The sequence below is a fragment of the Colletotrichum paranaense genome (assembly GCF_030867605.1).
Source record: "Colletotrichum paranaense strain IMI 384185 chromosome Unknown Scaffold_2.1, whole genome shotgun sequence".
Classification (NCBI taxonomy): Eukaryota; Fungi; Ascomycota; class Sordariomycetes; order Glomerellales; family Glomerellaceae; genus Colletotrichum; species Colletotrichum paranaense.
In genome coordinates, this window is record NW_026848960.1 from 2,815,762 (window position 1) to 2,832,423 (window position 16,662).

General features: G+C 55.5%; 7 protein-coding genes across 7 annotated transcripts; 3 read left to right on the forward strand and 4 right to left on the reverse strand.

The window, feature by feature from the left end:
* Positions 1–204: 204 nt before the first annotated feature.
* Positions 205–1,364, reverse strand: CPAR01_02848 (uncharacterized protein; the record flags this gene model as incomplete). Its single annotated transcript, XM_060487135.1, has 2 exons — positions 205–225; positions 282–1,364. The coding sequence occupies 2 exons, from the start codon at positions 1,362–1,364 to the stop codon at positions 205–207; spliced, it is 1,104 nt and encodes a 367-aa protein (XP_060354463.1).
* Positions 1,365–2,391: 1,027 nt separating this feature from the next.
* On the forward strand, positions 2,392–3,928 carry CPAR01_02849 (RNA binding protein; the record flags this gene model as incomplete). Its single annotated transcript, XM_060487136.1, has 7 exons — positions 2,392–2,439; positions 2,500–2,598; positions 2,803–2,834; positions 2,890–2,921; positions 2,974–3,143; positions 3,197–3,344; positions 3,402–3,928. 7 exons carry the CDS (start codon positions 2,392–2,394, stop codon positions 3,926–3,928), a joined length of 1,056 nt encoding a protein of 351 aa, XP_060354464.1.
* Positions 3,929–5,432: 1,504 nt separating this feature from the next.
* On the forward strand, positions 5,433–6,203 carry CPAR01_02850 (uncharacterized protein; the record flags this gene model as incomplete). The annotated part of the gene is made up of 1 exon (XM_060487137.1): positions 5,433–6,203. One exon carries the CDS (start codon positions 5,433–5,435, stop codon positions 6,201–6,203), a length of 771 nt encoding a protein of 256 aa, XP_060354465.1.
* Positions 6,204–6,522: 319 nt separating this feature from the next.
* CPAR01_02851 (uncharacterized protein) lies at positions 6,523–7,660 on the reverse strand (the record flags this gene model as incomplete). Its single annotated transcript, XM_060487138.1, has 2 exons — positions 6,523–7,465; positions 7,536–7,660. 2 exons carry the CDS (start codon positions 7,658–7,660, stop codon positions 6,523–6,525), a joined length of 1,068 nt encoding a protein of 355 aa, XP_060354466.1.
* A 317-nt stretch (positions 7,661–7,977) lies between these two features.
* CPAR01_02852 (uncharacterized protein) lies at positions 7,978–9,674 on the reverse strand (the record flags this gene model as incomplete). Its single annotated transcript, XM_060487139.1, has 3 exons — positions 7,978–8,492; positions 8,548–9,484; positions 9,561–9,674. The coding sequence occupies 3 exons, from the start codon at positions 9,672–9,674 to the stop codon at positions 7,978–7,980; spliced, it is 1,566 nt and encodes a 521-aa protein (XP_060354467.1).
* A 751-nt stretch (positions 9,675–10,425) lies between these two features.
* On the forward strand, positions 10,426–13,992 carry CPAR01_02853 (valyl-tRNA synthetase; the record flags this gene model as incomplete). The annotated part of the gene is made up of 5 exons (XM_060487140.1): positions 10,426–10,456; positions 10,571–11,005; positions 11,072–12,008; positions 12,060–13,528; positions 13,586–13,992. The coding sequence occupies 5 exons, from the start codon at positions 10,426–10,428 to the stop codon at positions 13,990–13,992; spliced, it is 3,279 nt and encodes a 1,092-aa protein (XP_060354468.1).
* Positions 13,993–14,430: 438 nt separating this feature from the next.
* Positions 14,431–15,188, reverse strand: CPAR01_02854 (ER membrane protein SH3; the record flags this gene model as incomplete). The annotated part of the gene is made up of 2 exons (XM_060487141.1): positions 14,431–14,996; positions 15,101–15,188. The coding sequence occupies 2 exons, from the start codon at positions 15,186–15,188 to the stop codon at positions 14,431–14,433; spliced, it is 654 nt and encodes a 217-aa protein (XP_060354469.1).
* Between the last annotated feature and the right edge of the window lie 1,474 nt (positions 15,189–16,662).

Below are 16,662 nucleotides of genomic sequence, written 5' to 3' on the forward strand. Positions count from 1 at the left end.
GGGGTAAAGGAGCATATGAGGTTTCTTTCCAATGAGGTCTGTTCCGCGCGTAAAATTCGTAATACCGCCACCGATGCTGTTGGCGACTAAGAGGTGGGTGGGGGATGTTTCAACTTTCTGTTTTCCATTGAACACCTCTAGATGAAAGGCGTGATGTACTCGTCATTTTGTTTCCCAGATCACATCCATCGTGATGCCTAGCCCTTACTCATTGTAGTGATAAACCTGAAGTAGTGTGAGCGGTTGTGTAGATCAATGACATCTTGACGAGGTCTACTTACTCTGTAATTCGGGAGTCCGAACGGTTGCCAGCCTAGGCGCTTCGCCATCTTGGCGAAACCTTCAGTCTCAATGAGGTGATAGAAGGAGAAGGGTGGGAACATGGCTCCGTCGCGGTGGACATCTGCCTTGACAAGCAAGGCAGTACCGCCGACGCCGTCCAAGGGGATCTCCACCGACTTATCCTTCTCATCAGTGCCCAAGTACGCCATCAGCGCGCGGTATGTCGGCATGTCCTTGTATCCCTCGAGCAGGATGTCGTCGGGGCCCATTGTCTCGGCCATCTTTTGCGCAATCTCGCTGTCCTGCCAGCTGTTGAAGTCGTAGGGCCGCTCCTCCATCTTCTTGGTCTCCGTGTTCATGTAGCGCTGGAAGCAATTGGGGACGATGACGGGCTTGTCGTGCGCCGCCAGGTCCTGGATCAGGGTCGGCGGGGTCTCGACAATGTCGGCGTCGAGCCAGAGCACCCACGACGTCTGGGGGCCCAGGGTCGTGAAGAGCAGCGAGTTGCGGGCTTTTGACATGACGGCGCGCCTGGCCTTTTGGTTCTCCATCTTGTGCCGCTCGCCCTCGTCCTGGGATGCGATGGCCGGCTCAAAGTCCTGGCGCATGATAACGATGCTCTTGAAGCGGTTCTTCTCTGAGCCCTGGGTCTTTGTGATTTGCTCTTGTAGCTCCGCGGTCGCTGCATTTCCTTCCTTGGTCTTGGGCAGGATGAAGCCGAGGGAGATGAGGTCGTGGGGGTAGTTGAGGTTCAAGAGGTTATCCCAGTATTCCTGGTAGAACCGCGCCATCGGCGTCAGGATGAGGACGGATTCGCGGTTGCCGATGGGGTCGGTCGTGATGGTGACATTGTTGAGGTTGTAGCGGACGACGGGCGGCGGTCTCGTGTCGCCCTTGGCCTTCTTTCGGTAGGGGGCGGTAGGAGGTGATAGATGGTGGGAGGCGGTACCGGCTGGCTCTGCCTTTGTTGACTTGGAAGGTCCGACGAGGAAGACGACGATAAAGATACAGAGGACGGCGCCGAGGACGAGGGTCACCGGGTTCGCCTTCTTCAAGCGAACTGACCCCATGGGACGGGCCATGGCAGGCAATCTGACGAGTAGGGAGACTATGCGGAAATCATAAAGGTTGTCGAGGGATCAGAGGTGGTTGTTCGATGGTTTTTCGGCTTGGCTTGGCTTTCGCGAAGCTGCAAGCGAGCTTTGGTTATCGCGGGTATTGGGTCCTAAGAAGAACAGGTACGGTTTTCTTTCCTTTGTCGCAGGGAATCGGGGGTGCCGTGCAATAGATATGAAAGATGACACTGAGCGCTCCTTCCCGTGTGTCTCTCGCCGAGGGAGTGAAGAAATTGGCCAGATACGAGATTCCTACTTCTGGCGGGCTGGTCGACTCAAGGGAGGCGCATCGGGAGGACAGCTCTACAGTAAAGTTACACTTCAGACGACAAAAGGGGCTTAGCTTCATCTCCCTCGAGGACTAATTCCGGGCCGAGAGATCCTCCTGCCTCACATCAGGGGATGCAGGGCGCTGACGGCACGGATGATACAGGCGAGACAAGCGAGACAGCGCCTGTAAAGCTTGCGACCAGCAGCGCTATTTGGTGCTTGTACTTGCGGGTTCACTCCACTGACTGAGTGGATAACGGTGGGCGGATGGGAAGCCACTGGGAGTCTGAGGTGGGTCAAATGGAGTGGATTACTCGGACCCCTGAGACCTGTAGTGGGGAGCCCGCCAGGCGTCAAAACATGGGGAGCTATTTCCAGATTTCCTGTTCTACATCTCGAAGCCAATTGGTGCTAACCTATTTAAGCAAAGTTCCAGCAGAGTCGAGGGGCTTCAGCCACGTACCCACTTTGTCCCTAGCGCAGCGTGCGCCACACTTCTTTGGCGGTCGGATGCTCCATTCAATCCGCGGTCAGCCGTGCCTGCCTTTACCAGCTGCGTCTACTGCACTCGGTCACTTGAGTCGCGATCAGCATTGTTGTCCCTTTTACATCCTGCAGCAAAGTTCACCTCCCACGGTACCGAGGTGATTTTTTTGACCACCCAATTCGACATCTTGGGTTGCATAGATTCTTTTCTGAACATACTTCCACCCAACAAATCATCATGGCGGACAAGCTGGACCGCAGCCTTGACGAGATCCTTGGCGAGAAGGTAAGGAAACCCGCAGCCTTGTACGATATGCGACCTCGGATCTGACCAAAATAATTGCAGAAGAGCGACGGCCCTCGCAACAATCGTGGAAACGGTAGAGGTGCCCCCCGAAGACGCGAACGCGAACGCCAGGAATATCCTCGCGACGGCGTTAGAAAGGTACGATGCCGCATACACAACCCGTCACCTGGTAGATCTCCAGGCTGATTGTCCAGGTTGAATGACCCTCCTCCCTCCTCATCCCGGTCGACCACGACTACCGCGCAGCTTTCGCTTCCATGCCGACCGTCTTGTTGAAGGCCGGGAGCGGTACCTGTCGATTGCAATGGCACAGCTAACAGGTGTCGCCGTCCTGCGATACAGTCCTTCCGTGACGAGCCTAGAAACCTCGATAGGTATTTCCACGCAGAATGAACTCCCAAGGTGGCAGTGAGCTAATCCTGCGAATAGTGAATGGGTTCACGATCGATTCGAAGAGCACGGTACGACCGAATATCCTATACCACACCTACAACATGAGCTAAAGCGGAGCAGACAATCGCCGTGCGCCGGCCCCTCGACGGAGACGCGACGAGCCTGAGCAAAGGCAAGTTTTGTGCCGTAATCCATCCGAGCATACGCTGATTGGATGTCACAGAGATTCGAGCAGCTCGAAAATCCGCGTCGAGAACATCCACTACGAGTTGACTCCTGACGACTTGGAAGTATGCTCCCCTAAAGGTGTCGAATACCGTGGCCCGGACTAAAGCTTGTGCAGGAATTGTTTAACAGAATCGGCCCTGTCGCGAAGTTGGATCTCAAGTATGATCGCGCTGGTCGCTCGGAGGGCGTTGCCTTCGTCACGATGGAGTCCCGCGAGGATGCTTTGGACGCGATCAAGCAGTTTGACGGTGCTAATGCTAACGGTAAGTGCCTTTTTTCGAGTCAATTTGTCAGTGGCAGTTCAAAGACTAACATCTCAGGCCAACCCATCAAACTGTCAATCATTGGCGGTGGAGCCGGCGGTCGATCTCGCAACCCCTTTGACTCGGCGGTGATGCCGGGCCGTCCACTTGCAGAGCGAATCTCTGCTCCCGGCGGTCGCTCGAGATCCATGTCCCCTGGACGAAGATACGATGTCGACGAGGCTGCTGAGAGAGGCATTGACAGATACGTCCCCGGAAGCCGTGGAAACCGTTCGCGAAGCCCTATGCCCCGCCGGCGCGGAAACGGTGGCGGTGGTGGCGGACGCAGACCTGGAGCTCGCAGAGAAGGCGGTAGAGATGGTGGCAGAGACGGTGGTAGAGATGGCGGCAGAGACCAAGAAGGTGGAAGAGGTGGCCGCTCGGGTAGAGACGGTCGTACTCGGAAGACACAGGAGGAACTGGATGCCGAGATGGCTGACTACTTTGGCGGAGGCAACTCCGGAGAGGCTGCGCCTCAGCCGAACGGTGGCGTTGCCGCTGCCGCGGTCCCCGCCGCGAACGACGATATCGATATGATCGAGTAAACCCTGGTCCAGCTCAGTCTGACCTTGGTTTATGCTGCACGGAATGTCTCGGGCCAGTCCTCAGACCAAGTTACGAGAGAGGAGAAGCCTGGTTGAGACACGTGGAAAGCCAGTTGTCAGAAAACCCCCCATTGTGCGCCTTCACCAATAGCATCGTGGACCATTAAGTATAGAAGTCAACAATAACACCATCAACTTGTTGATGAACCTGATCTGAATCCGGATTACAGTCCGCGCATGGTCCAAAATCAGGGACTCGAGTGAACCAGGGCACCAATCAAGGATTTTGGAATCTTGGACCCTTTTCTTCGGCATTGCCTCCGTGGCTTCTGTGTCCACTTGCCCGAGTGGTCCGCCGAAGATTTCCTGAAATATTCCTGCCGATGTTACTCGGTAGGTTTGCAGATCCCCGTTTTCGCCGCTTTGGGCCCCCTGGAGACTGGAGCAACTCAACAAGGACGAGTTATCGATGGTAGCGGCTGTTCCTGGGTACCTCGGTGTGCTAGGGCCTGGTTGTCCAACCAGGCTCACCTTCACCTATGCGGCAAAGAGCAGGGCATGTCTCGGTATGGGTGAGACTGGCTTGACTGGATGTCTGTACATAAACTGCAGTGTCCGTAAATCGCAGTCGTCAAAACAAGGGACATGCCTATCTGGGGAGGTCCACGAGTGAGCCGCCGCGGCGCCGCCCCCTAAAAAATCAAGTTTGCGATCGTCGGGGACCCTCCATGCATGTGAAGAGTGTGACATACAACTTGGCAACGGTCCTCCAAAAACCAAGAAAAATCACCCATGTTGCCCCAGGTCCCCCGCCAAGTGCACGTCCCGGCCTGCAACGTCAGGGTGCATGCACCTCGCCCGCGCCCGCGTTTGCACGTCGCAGGAAGAAGCTCTGGCACTAAGACAAATGCCCACTCCAACCCCCCGGCCCCCAGTCTGCGCCTCTCACCTTCCCGTCTCCCCCAAGTCTCCCACCACAACACTCCAGCTCTCTCCCGGCGTCTACCTTGCCTCACTCTTCCCACCGTCACCTCAAACCTTGGAAATCGTTGCAACCGGAATGGAGAGTCGACGGTGAACCGTGAACACCGACACGACCACACTTTCTTCAAACGGAGACACCGATTGCTACCATCGACCTGGCGACTCTAAACGGACCGACGATAGGGCAAGCGCAACAATATGACGGCTGCTAGTGATAGTACAGACTTATATCACCTCTCCCGAGCACGAAGGCCCGTCTTGCGCCCTTCGCTGTACGACTGAATCGTGAGAATAACGATCGACACATAAAGAGGCAAACCACCTGCAGAGCGCGACACGAGGGTTTGTTTCAACCCTCGAATCTCCAACATCTTAACTTTTGACATAAGCGGAACATACGCAACCACCATCGTCGTGTTCAGCATATACACAGTTAATCTAAACAACTCTTGATCAACTTACACTCCGTCATCATCTATCAACCGGTTCTACTGGGCAGACTTTTCATCACTTACACGGGATGGAATCAGCCCAGCACACGGAGGGCCCGTCGCCAGCTTCACACAACAATAACACTATACTTACACCAAATAACTACCAGCAACAATCACGGCCCCGGCCCAAATCTCAACCACCCAAGCAGCGGAGGAGACCGTCGCGGCCACAGGGATCAGACTCGAGTAGGAGACCTGCGTCGGACGGCTCTGACCGCGACAGGGAGACCGACGACGCTGGGGAGGGCGCTGCCAACCCAAAGCCTAATCAGTCAGGCTCGGGACAGTCGGCGTCGAGGCCTGCCAGAAGACGCCCAGCTGCCCCTCGGCCTGCGCCAGCACCATCGACAGCGATGCCTTCGGAAGATGAGCAACTAGTCGACCCGGTACCACTCCGGTCAGGCCATTCAAACCGACGGGCCGCACCTAGAAGAGTGCCGCGCCTCGGCGAGAACAGCGCGTCTGCGCTGGCGTCTGACACGGACACCACGAGTAGCTCATCGTCATCATCATCATCAGCGTTCCCACCGATCCGGCGGCCTCCGGCGTGCCGTCGGCGACCGTCGGATATGAATCTCTCCCTGAGAGCTCCGATAACTGAGATGCCCGAGGACGGTGGCGAGCTCCCTCCTGGCGGTCCCGACTTCTCTACACCGCGACCTCAACGCGAGAAGAACCCGCGAGAAATCTTACACGAAGGCGAGCGAGGCTTCATTGTTGACCTCAGACTCAACCTGGACGTCGAGGTGCACATCAAGGCGAAGCTCTCTGGTGACCTGACACTGTCAGTATTATAATATTTGTTCTTGGAATAAGGACAACGAATTTTGTGACGAAGGTGCGATGATGTTATATAGTGTAAGAGTATCCTGGCCGGCGCATAATGGATCATGGTGTAATAGTACTGGGGATAGGAGGCGCTAGGAGGTTTGGGCAGGCAGCATATGGTTCATGGTACGAATGGCGTCGAGAGCGATCTTTGGAAAACTTCAAAAAAACGAGTGCAGCGTTGAAATGTAACTGAGACAATGTTTAAGTCTTCAAAGCTACTTTTGACCCTTTGCCTGAAATCTACATTTCGTCCAAGTTGTACTTATGGGGAGAGTGAATCAGTCTTCAGTCCGTCTTCTTCTTCTTTCTCTCAAACCCCTCCGTCAAAGCAGCAGCAACGTCCTCCACCGTCGTGCCCCTCTTCCTCTTGCCAATCTTCTCCCCGCCCAGCGGCGAATCCTCCGCCACGGACTTATACACGCCCGCCGCGCCGACAAACAACTCGGGCCCGAACCCGCCCTCCTCGGCGTGCGTCTTGGCGATCTCCTCCATCTCGCGGACCCAGCGGTACGCTTTGGGCGGCATCGTCACGACGCCCTTTTCCGCGGACTGCAGGTGCGAGGGGAGGCGGGCGGCGAGCTCGTCGCGCAGGTGGGGGAGCACGCCCATCCTGTGGGCCGAGGTGAAGGCCTGGGTGGCGATGGCGGTGAAGCCCTTTGAGAGGGAGGCGAAGCACATTTTCAGGCCCGAGGCGGCGCCGATGGAGTCGGAGATGTGGTTGCCGCCTAGGGCTGCGCTTAGGCGCGCGCCGAAGGATGCATTTGCGTCGTCTGGGAAGGAACCTGGGAGGGAGAGGTCGGATAGCTTGTCGGGGCCGGACATGGGCATGCCCGGGACGTACCAAGCATCCGGGTCGTTGTCGTCGTCGCCGGTACCGGGCGGTGGGGCCGAGGCAGAGACGTTTGTGCCGGCGTTGGGGGCGGATTTGGGCCTGGGCGGGGCGCCGATGATGCAGGCGTCGACGAAGCGTGCGGGGGTGCGGGCGCGGGCGAAGGAGGCGGCGATGGATTTGCAGGTGGAGGGGGCGACGGCGTTCATGTCGATGAAGTAGAGGGGTGTCTCGCGCGACGATGCAGTGCCGGCGAGGGCGTCGATGATGCGCTCCGCGGTGGCTTCTGCGTCGCGCGGGGGCACGACGGAGAGGATTACGGCGCACTGGGATGCTAGGGCTTCGTCTGTGTCTACGAGCTCTACTTTTGCGTCGCGGGCTCGTTGGAGGGTGTCCTCGCTGTAGCAATGTTAGTTCCAAGGTGATATCGAATGTTTACTTCATACAGGTGGAGAGTGTTTGAATTTACCTGCGGCCTTTGCAGTTCGTTGCGACTTGGAAGCCTTTGGCAATGAGGAGCTTGGCGATGCCGACGCCCATGTCGCCGATGGAGATGACTCCAATCTTTGAGGGCGTCACGTTGGTTGCGGCCATGATCGAGGAAGCGGAACGTTGAGGATTATGTCGTCTAAATTATCTGTCTAAATGCTTGAGTTACCTCCCGTTGATAAAGAATGAGATGTATGGAAGAGAAAGAGTATGCATATCCACCTGCGGCGATCTGAGCTGTAAGTTACAGAATTGCGTCAGTTCTTTTTCGTCAAAACCCTCCCGATTACCTACACCACGACACCGGATGACCGGCTCAAGCTTTGCAGCGACGACGAGAGAAAATACGTATCAGAGCTCATTCCCTAAAAAAAAATTACAGTAGTTTTCCCCCCTAGTCTTACATCCATAGATTTTACATCTTAGCTTGAGGCTCCCAAGCCTTTCTCCGTGTGCAGGCTAAGCCTTCTGAACTTGGAACGTTTTTGGTCAGGGAGTCCTAAATGTCCGATCCACGCTCCGGGCACGTCCAGCTTCGTCTCACGGACGAGAGGATGCAGCGACCTGCACTCAAGGAAGAGCCCGTGGGTTGTCACCGCTCCAAACTGGTGCCGGATTTGTTTCCAGTCTCGCGAAGCGGGAACTGGCGATGCCTCTAACCGCGCGTCATCCGTCACTCCAAAGGAGTCGGTGAACTGAGATTCGCCTTCCGCTGCCGTATTCGCTTTGGCGGCGGTGAAGGGCGGAGCGACAAAGTATTGAATGTACGAGCCCGGAGCGATGACGCCTTGTTCGGCGTCGCCGCCACCGTCGTTCCGGTTCTCAAAGGAACGGATGAAGCTGTCAAGATCCTCTTCCTCAGAGGAAGCGGAATACTTGACTTCGGGATCGAGCGAAAGAAGGCCTGCCTTCTTCCCCCAGCCGCCGCCGCCGCTCTCTTCATTCTCTGGTTAGATGAGCTTACTCATTGTTGGGCTGGGTGTTCAACTTACGAATCTTGTAGACCCTGGCACCCCTATTGATGAGCCATTTCATATATTCCTTCGTATTCAGGACCATGGACCACTCGTCTCCAGCGTTCCGTACCTTTGACGCTGTCTCGGACAACCGGTTCAAGAACTCAATGGTTCCCGCTTGGTCATCGCCAGGGGGACAAACAACTCCCCATACACCTACGGGGCCCGGAGGGAACTCATGGCCCTCTGCCGTCCGCCTATCGAAGAGCGCTTGGACAGCCGTCTCGAGCTCCGCAGAAGCAGGCGTCTCTTTACCATCTACGTCGACCTGCCTGATGATGTTGCCCAGGCCCGATACGATCTTCCGCGGAGCCGTGATGGGGACCAGGGGTGCCTGAATCGAGTTGGTGTGATCGCTCCCTCTGGTGTAGATGTTGACTTCCTGAGCCCGTTGCTCTTCGCGCTCGACCAGATCCAAACCCCCCTTCAGGTTGAATTTCCAGCGGCTAGCGATGAGAGTCGACTGAAGGCCATTCTGAAAGATCGTGTTCGCCAAGGGAAGTGTGCATACGTAACTGCCAGGCTTCGACCCGTAGGAAAACGTAATGGCAGCGTTCAGCTTGTCGTTGCTACGAGGAGCAGACTGCATGTTAGGGCTCTTCCCCTGCCACAGCCTCGGCATGATCATATCCTTTGGCCCGTAGTAGAATGAGAATCCGTGTGGGATGTCACCGAATGCACGAAGGGGGTGAAGCCCATCGACTACGCCGGTAAGAGCGTTGAATTCGCGACCCACATCGCCGGATGATTTCGAATCCCCAAAGGGTCGCAGCAATGCGGCCATAAACTTTTCATCTAGCAGCCACGACGCATATGGCCGGGAAGCAAGTACTACAACCGCGCCGTCATCTTTCTCGAGGCCTGCTTTCTGTAAAGACCTGACAGTCTTGGTCACTCTCTGAACGAGGGTACCCTATTCACGGGGTCAGTATTAATGAGACATGAGATCTCGATGCAAGGAAGATCTCTTTTTTTCCCGGCAGGCTCACCTGCCAGCTCTCTTCATTCCCGTGGACAGAAAAGCATGCAGTTTTATATCCTCGTCTAGCCAATGAATGTCTGGCACACTGAACGAACCGGGGGATGGCTCTCTGGATATACATCGCGTCACGATCACCACCTCCAAGCTGGGCCGAGCTCTCGGAATGCTTGTTCTTCGTCCGCGACTGGATTGATAATCACAGACGCATATGCTGATGAGATTACTTCCTTTCTTACAAACCCATTGAAATGAATTGAGGTCTTGTGTGAGTCAGCTTCCCGCAACTGCTCCAGCTTTGGAAGGTAGGAAGTGAATGAATGTATGATGAATTATCCAACAACCTTGATTGGTGTGGCTGGAGCTTGAGCTTCCCAGGTTCAATGCGTCGGCAGGAAAATGTGCCAGGGGCAGAAGCGGCGTGCGACTCATCCCAATGGAACTTTGGTACCTTATCGGCTCTGAGGAACGGATACTCGTTATCGATAAGGCAAAGTCATCGATAAACCCCCCTTGCTTGTGGCTGGTAAATCGGACTTGAGCACCTCAGGTTCCCTGCGCCTGTGGCTCGCACCCGAATTTTAGCTGCATGACCCCTCCAAGGCCCTCCTCCTCGAACACCCAATCCTGTGACTCAAATCCGTGAAGTGCTGCAATCAGACCGCCGAGTCATAGTTGCTTGCCCCTCCTCGGAGACCTTTGGAGATTTTTTTGTATTTTACCATCAGTCGAAGCCCACCTCCCCGGGCTTCTTCGCAACCATATCCACCACGTCCAACTCAATATTTCTTCGAGCACTCCGCGTGCGCCCTCCATCACTCAGTCTACGTCCACGTCCTCCCCGTCTTCGACCTTTCCTACAGACACGTGCCACCATGGCCACCGACAGCGGACGCGGAAACCCCAGTGCGCAAGCCCCTCCTCCCCCATCCCACACCCCACATTCTCACGATGCCTCCCGGCCCAATTGCCATTGTGACGCTTTCAGACATTGAGCTGACCCATGTGTCTCCTTCCCAGTCGGCGCTACTGAGGGCCTCAAGGAGGAGGTTCCTCCTGCCGTCTCAAACGAAACCAAGGCCCAGGTTGCCTCGACGTCCGCCACCCATGCCGCCGGTCAGGATGCTGGTGCGACCGCTGGCGCACCTCCCAAGGTGAAGACCGAGAAGGAATTGGAGAAGGAGCGCAAGAAGGCCGAAAAGGACGCCAAATTCAAGGCGAAGTTGGCCGAGAAGGCCGCAAAGGCCGCCGCAGCCCCCGCTGCATCCAAGAACAAGGAGAAGAAGGCCAAGGCCGAGAAGAAGGAGGAAGAGGCTATCCCTGAATACGTTGAAGATACCCCCAAGGGAGAGAAGAAGCGCCTCAAGCCCCTCGAGGACCCCCACTTCAAGGCGTATCACCCTGAAGCTGTCGAGAGTGCCTGGTATGACTGGTGGGAGAAGGAAGGCTTCTTCAGTACGTGATACCGGTGGCACCCCTTTCTTGTGGGAGGTCTTGCGTGAGCTAATACAACCTCAACAGAGCCCGAATTCACTGCCGAGGGCAAGGTTAAGCCCGCGGGCAAGTTCGTCATCGCTCACCCTCCTCCTAACGTCACCGGTGCCCTGCATTTGGGCCACGCCCTTGGCGACTCCCTTCAAGATATCATGATTCGATGGAACCGCATGTTGGGCAAGACGACGCTCTGGATCCCCGGTTGCGATCACGCCGGTATCTCGACACAGAGCGTTGTCGAGAACATGCTCTGGAGAAGAGAAGGAAAGACCCGTCACGACCTCGGCCGTGAGGACTTTGTCAACAAGGTCTGGGCCTGGAAGGGCGAATACCACGACAAGATCAACGCTGCTCTCCGAAAGATGGGAGGAAGTTTCGACTGGAGCCGTGAGGCCTTCACCATGGACGCGAACCTGTCCGCCGCCGTTGCCGAGACCTTTGTCAGACTTTTCGAGGAGGGTACCATCTACCGCGCCAACAGACTTGTCAACTGGTCCTCCAGGCTCACCACCGCCCTTTCCAACCTCGAGGTTATCAACAAGGAGCTGACTGGAAGGACATTGTTGGAGGTCCCCGGCTACGAGAAGAAGATTGAGTTTGGTGTTTTGATTCATTTCAAGTACCAGATTGAGGGTACCGATGAGTATCTTGAGGTTGCCACCACCCGTATTGAGACCATGCTGGGTGATTCAGGTATCGCTGTTCACCCGGATGATCCTAGATATACGCACCTGGTTGGAAAGAAGGCCATCCACCCCATCATCCCGGGTCGTCTGATGCCCATCGTTGCGGATACCTATGTCGACAAAGAGTTCGGTACCGGTGCCGTCAAGCTTACCCCGGCCCACGACCCCAACGATTTCAACCTGGGCCAGAAGCATGGCCTCGAGTTCATCAACATTCTTACTGATGATGGAAACATCAACGAGAATGGTGGCAAGTACCAGGGTCAGAAGAGATTCGAGTAAGTGACTGTGCAGATCTCGCATACCCTCATGCAAACTAACCTCTTTAGCGTGCGTTATGCCATCCAGGAGGAGCTCAAGCAGCTCGGTCTCTACGTCGACAAGAAGGACAACGCCATGACTATTCCCCTTTGCGAGCGCTCCAAGGACGTCATTGAGCCTCTGCTGAAGCCCCAGTGGTACATGAGCATGCGCAGCATGGCCGACGATGCCGTTGCCGCTGTCAAGGACGGCAGAATCAAGATCAAGCCCGAGTCCTCCGAGCGCAGCTTCTACGCCTGGATGGCCAACATCAACGATTGGTGTATCTCCCGTCAGCTTTGGTGGGGTCACCGTTGCCCTGTGTACCTGGCCAAGGTTGAGGGCGAGAAGTCCGATTCCCTGGACAACAAGCGGTGGTTCGCTGGCAAGACTCGCGAGGAGGCCGAGGCCAAGGCCAAGGCTGCCCTTCCCGGCAAGAACTTCACTCTTGAGCAAGATGAGGACGTGCTCGATACCTGGTTCTCTTCTGGTCTGTGGCCCTTTTCAACCCTGGGCTGGCCCAACAAGACCCAAGACCTGCAGGAGTTGTACCCTACCTCTGTCCTCGAGACTGGTTGGGATATTCTGTTCTTCTGGATTGCCAGAATGATCATGCTGGGTATCAAGCTTACTGGCCAGGTTCCTTTCACTGAGGTGTACTGCCACAGCCTCGTCCGTGACTCAGAGGGCCGCAAGATGAGCAAGTCTTTGGGTAACGTCATTGACCCCCTGGACGCCATCGCTGGTATCAAGCTCGAGGACCTCCACGCCAAGCTTCGCACCGGTAACCTCCACCCCAGCGAAGTTGCCAAGGCCGAGAAGTACCAGAAGCAGGCCTTCCCTGATGGTCTGCCTCGCAACGGTGCTGACAGTCTTCGCTTCACCATGGCTGCGCTCACATCGACGAGCGGTGATGTCAACTTTGACGTCAAGGTCATGACTGGTTGGAGAAAGTTCTGCAACAAGATCTGGCAAGCGTCCAAGTATGTCCTGGGTAACCTGCCCGCGGACTTTGTTCCCGCCAAGGAGGCCACCGTTGGTGTTACTCTCGCGGAGAAGTGGATCCTTCACAAGCTCAACAACTCCGCCAAGGAGATCAACACCGCTCTGGCGGCGAGAGATTTCCAGCAGGCCACTGGTATCGTGTACCAGTACATTCTCAACTTCCTTTGCGATGTCTACATTGAGAACAGCAAGTCCATCATCAGGGATGGCACTCCCGAGGAGGCCGCCAGCGCCGTCCAGACCCTGTACACCGCGTTGGAGGGTGCGCTGACCATGATCCACCCCTTCACACCCTTCCTCACGGAGGAGTTGTGGCAGCGTCTGCCTCGCCGCCCTGAAGACAAGACCAGGTCCATCATGCTTGCCAGCTACCCCGTCTACGACGCCAAGTTTGATGACCCCAAGTCCGAGGCCGCGTACGAGCTTGTCCTGGGATGCTCGCGTGGTGCGAGATCCCTCATGAGCGAGTACGCTCAGAAGGAGGAGAGCAAGAGTAAGTCACATGTGCCGATGTTGCGATGTAGGTCCCACCCACTGACACGATCATCAGTTATTATCCAGTCTCACGATGCCACCTCGCACCAGACCATCAACGACCAGGTGGCCTCCATCAAAACCCTTAGCGGCAAGGGCGTCACGGGCATCGACATCATTACCTCCGACGCCGCCCGTCCCGCCGGCTGCGTCGCGTTCCCCGTCGCCTCCTCCGCCTCTGTGTACCTTCACGTCAAGGGCCGCGTCGACCTCGACGCCGAGGTTGAGAAGGCCAAGAAGAGGCTCGACAAGGCGCGCGCCAATATTGACAAGCAGCACAAGGTCCTCAACGACCCCATCTACAAGGAGAAGGTCGCCGAGGCCGTCCAGAAGCTGGACAAGCAGAAGCTCGTCGACCTCGAGTCTGAGGCCAGGAGTTTCGAGGACACGATTAAGCAGTTTGAGCAGCTCAAGCTCGAGTAAGGGTTTGTGTGTGAGTGGGATAAGGAGTAAAAAAAAGGTAGACGCATTTATCTATGGTAGAGATGCGATAGGACTGCTAGTTGAGGGGGCAGGATTTCTTTGCTTGTCGTTGTTACCTTATCGAGAGGTTAGGGTTTAGATAGAGCCCGAATGTCAAAATTCAAAATGATAGGCGTTGAGACATGATATATTTTGAATGAGGCATAATCTGCCTCTGCCCACTAGTGGTGCGCTTCATACTGTGATCCTTATTTGCATCGATGCGAACGTCACATGTCACATAGAGCCACCCTAAAGCAATCAAAGTCGATGTAGGGGGCATACCAATCGCATGACATGTCGCAACCTCTCACTTTGCCAACAGCCCCCCGAAGGACCTATACGCATCCGCGTAACGCCCACCTGCGCAAGCACCCAGAAAGAAGAGTCCAAAGCTTCTCACTGCTTCTTCTTACTCGCAGATCCCTTGGCCCCCTTCTCCTCCTTCTCCAGCTTCGCAAAGTCCTCGCGGTCCTTGCGCTCAGCATACCACTGCCCAGCCTGCAACACCAGGACACCAACCAACACGAGCGCCAAAATGGTATTACTCGCCGCCAGCACCTTCAAACTATCCTCCTTGCCCAGAATGATCTCCCCCGTAACGGGGCCATCCTTGACCTCTCCGGTAAAGTTGGGGTCATCCCAGATGCCCGCGCTGACGGACCGGAGGCCCTTGACAATGTTGGTAATGTAGACGCCGACGCCGATGAGGTAGAGGACGAGGGATGCGCCGTCAAAGAGGACGTTTGCTTCCGAGGGGCGGAAGAGCTTGATGAAGAAGCCGAGGAAGCCGGTGAAGACGATGATGTTGAGGAGGCGGCCGATTAGGGGAGGCGATTGGTGCATGAATTTGAGGTGGGTTTCGAGGTGGGCGAAGAAGGTTTCTGGGACGGGGGCCGAGGTCCAGAGGAGGGGGAAGTCGTAGGGGAAGGAGGCGAAGAGGATGCCTAGGAAGAAGCAGGTTGCTGTTTGGTGAGTTGTTAGTTTTCTCGGTTGAGTTCGTGGTCAAGGAGTTCTCGCTCTCGATGCGCGAGTTGCTCATGGGGGAGGGGGACAAGAGGAGACGTACGCCCGATGATCATGAACGTCGCAAAGGAGGTTGAGCCGCGGTAGTTGCGGGATTGCGTGGTCTTTGACCAATCGACCCAGCCGGACATGTTGGGCGGTTTCTCGTTCTGCTATTCGGCTTTGTGGATGCGGTAGAGAGCGATAATGCGCGCGAGCTTGCTGTCGCGACGAAAGAATTCGCTTTATAAAGCGCAAAGGTTTCGACTCGTCAAAGATATCCGCTGACCTTCTCGATCGAGGTCAGAAAGCCGACACGTTCAATTGCAATTGATAGCTATCAATCGCGCAACACGAACAACGAGGGGTTGGGTGAACGGAGTTACGTGTGTAGTTGAAGTAATCAAGAGGGGCAAGAAACCGCGGGCGGAGGAGAGAGAGAGAGAGGTTGGGTGGTATGTGCGTTTGTTTGTTCGCAGAAAAATGCCCCCCCAATTCCTTGTATCCGTATTCGTGGTTCGCATTTTTGTGCAAAGAGCTTAGCCCACTGATAACGGCCTCCGTCTAGGTAGAGTTGTGCTTACGTAGGTGCCCACTCAAATCCTCACTCCTTGGGTCCTCCCATACTCCCCAACCCAGTTGGCGGAGAAGCTGCCTACGTTATCCACAAATCCTCTATCCGTATCATTCAATCTTAATCTTTTGCGGAGTTGGCTGGACCTATGGATAGAGCGACTCATGAGTGGATTGAGCTAAGATTGCCTAGCATCTAGTTTTCTGGAAAGCCCAAGGAATTCCAACTGAAACATTATTCAAATAGTGTCGATTTACGGCTGGCCCGCTAGAGCTTCTGCTAGGTCGCCGGCCGGTTGACCTGGCTTTTCTCGAGCCGTGGAAAGTTTTTTACCTGCAAAGTGCGGCTTTCGTCGGGCGGGGGCGGAGCGGAGCGATATGGCTACTTATCACGCTGTCACTGACAAACGCCATCACCAAGTGCGGGCGAGCTGACACCATGTTGACGAGCTGAGCCACTAATCACGCTGCTAGGCTTCCCGAATCCGCGTTACACTTACCTAGCCTGACGGTAAGGATGGGGGCCCTGGAGATGTTCTCGAAACATTCTGGCCTCTCTTCCCCGAGATGACAATCCGGAGATTACGACTGGGTAACCTTGTCATACGGGCCCGTTGTTTGTTTGTCTTGCTCTGTCTGTCTGAATTGTGCATCACTCGGAGTATACCACACGTCTGGTGCATCTTGTATCTAAAGCAGCGGAGCACTTTGGGTCTTGTCATGATTGGAACTAATCCGTGTCCAACTGAGGGCACACATCTGCATGTTATACACGCACACAACCTGCAGAACCAAGTTGTGGCTACCTGACCGGTCGCCTCTTCCACTTCTTGCGGGCATTATCGTCCTGAAATTCGATTGCACCGGTAGAAGGCTCTCTGGCCTTTCCCTCTTTCCTCTCACCGAGATATCCGCACGCTTGGATAAAACAAAAAGAAAACAGAATCCTCGTCAATGGAATGTATCCCACAAAGACTGTTCCGACCAGATCGTAAAGAACGGAAATGGGCAGTCGTATGTACGGGTAGAAAAAGTAAGAAATTAAAATAAAAA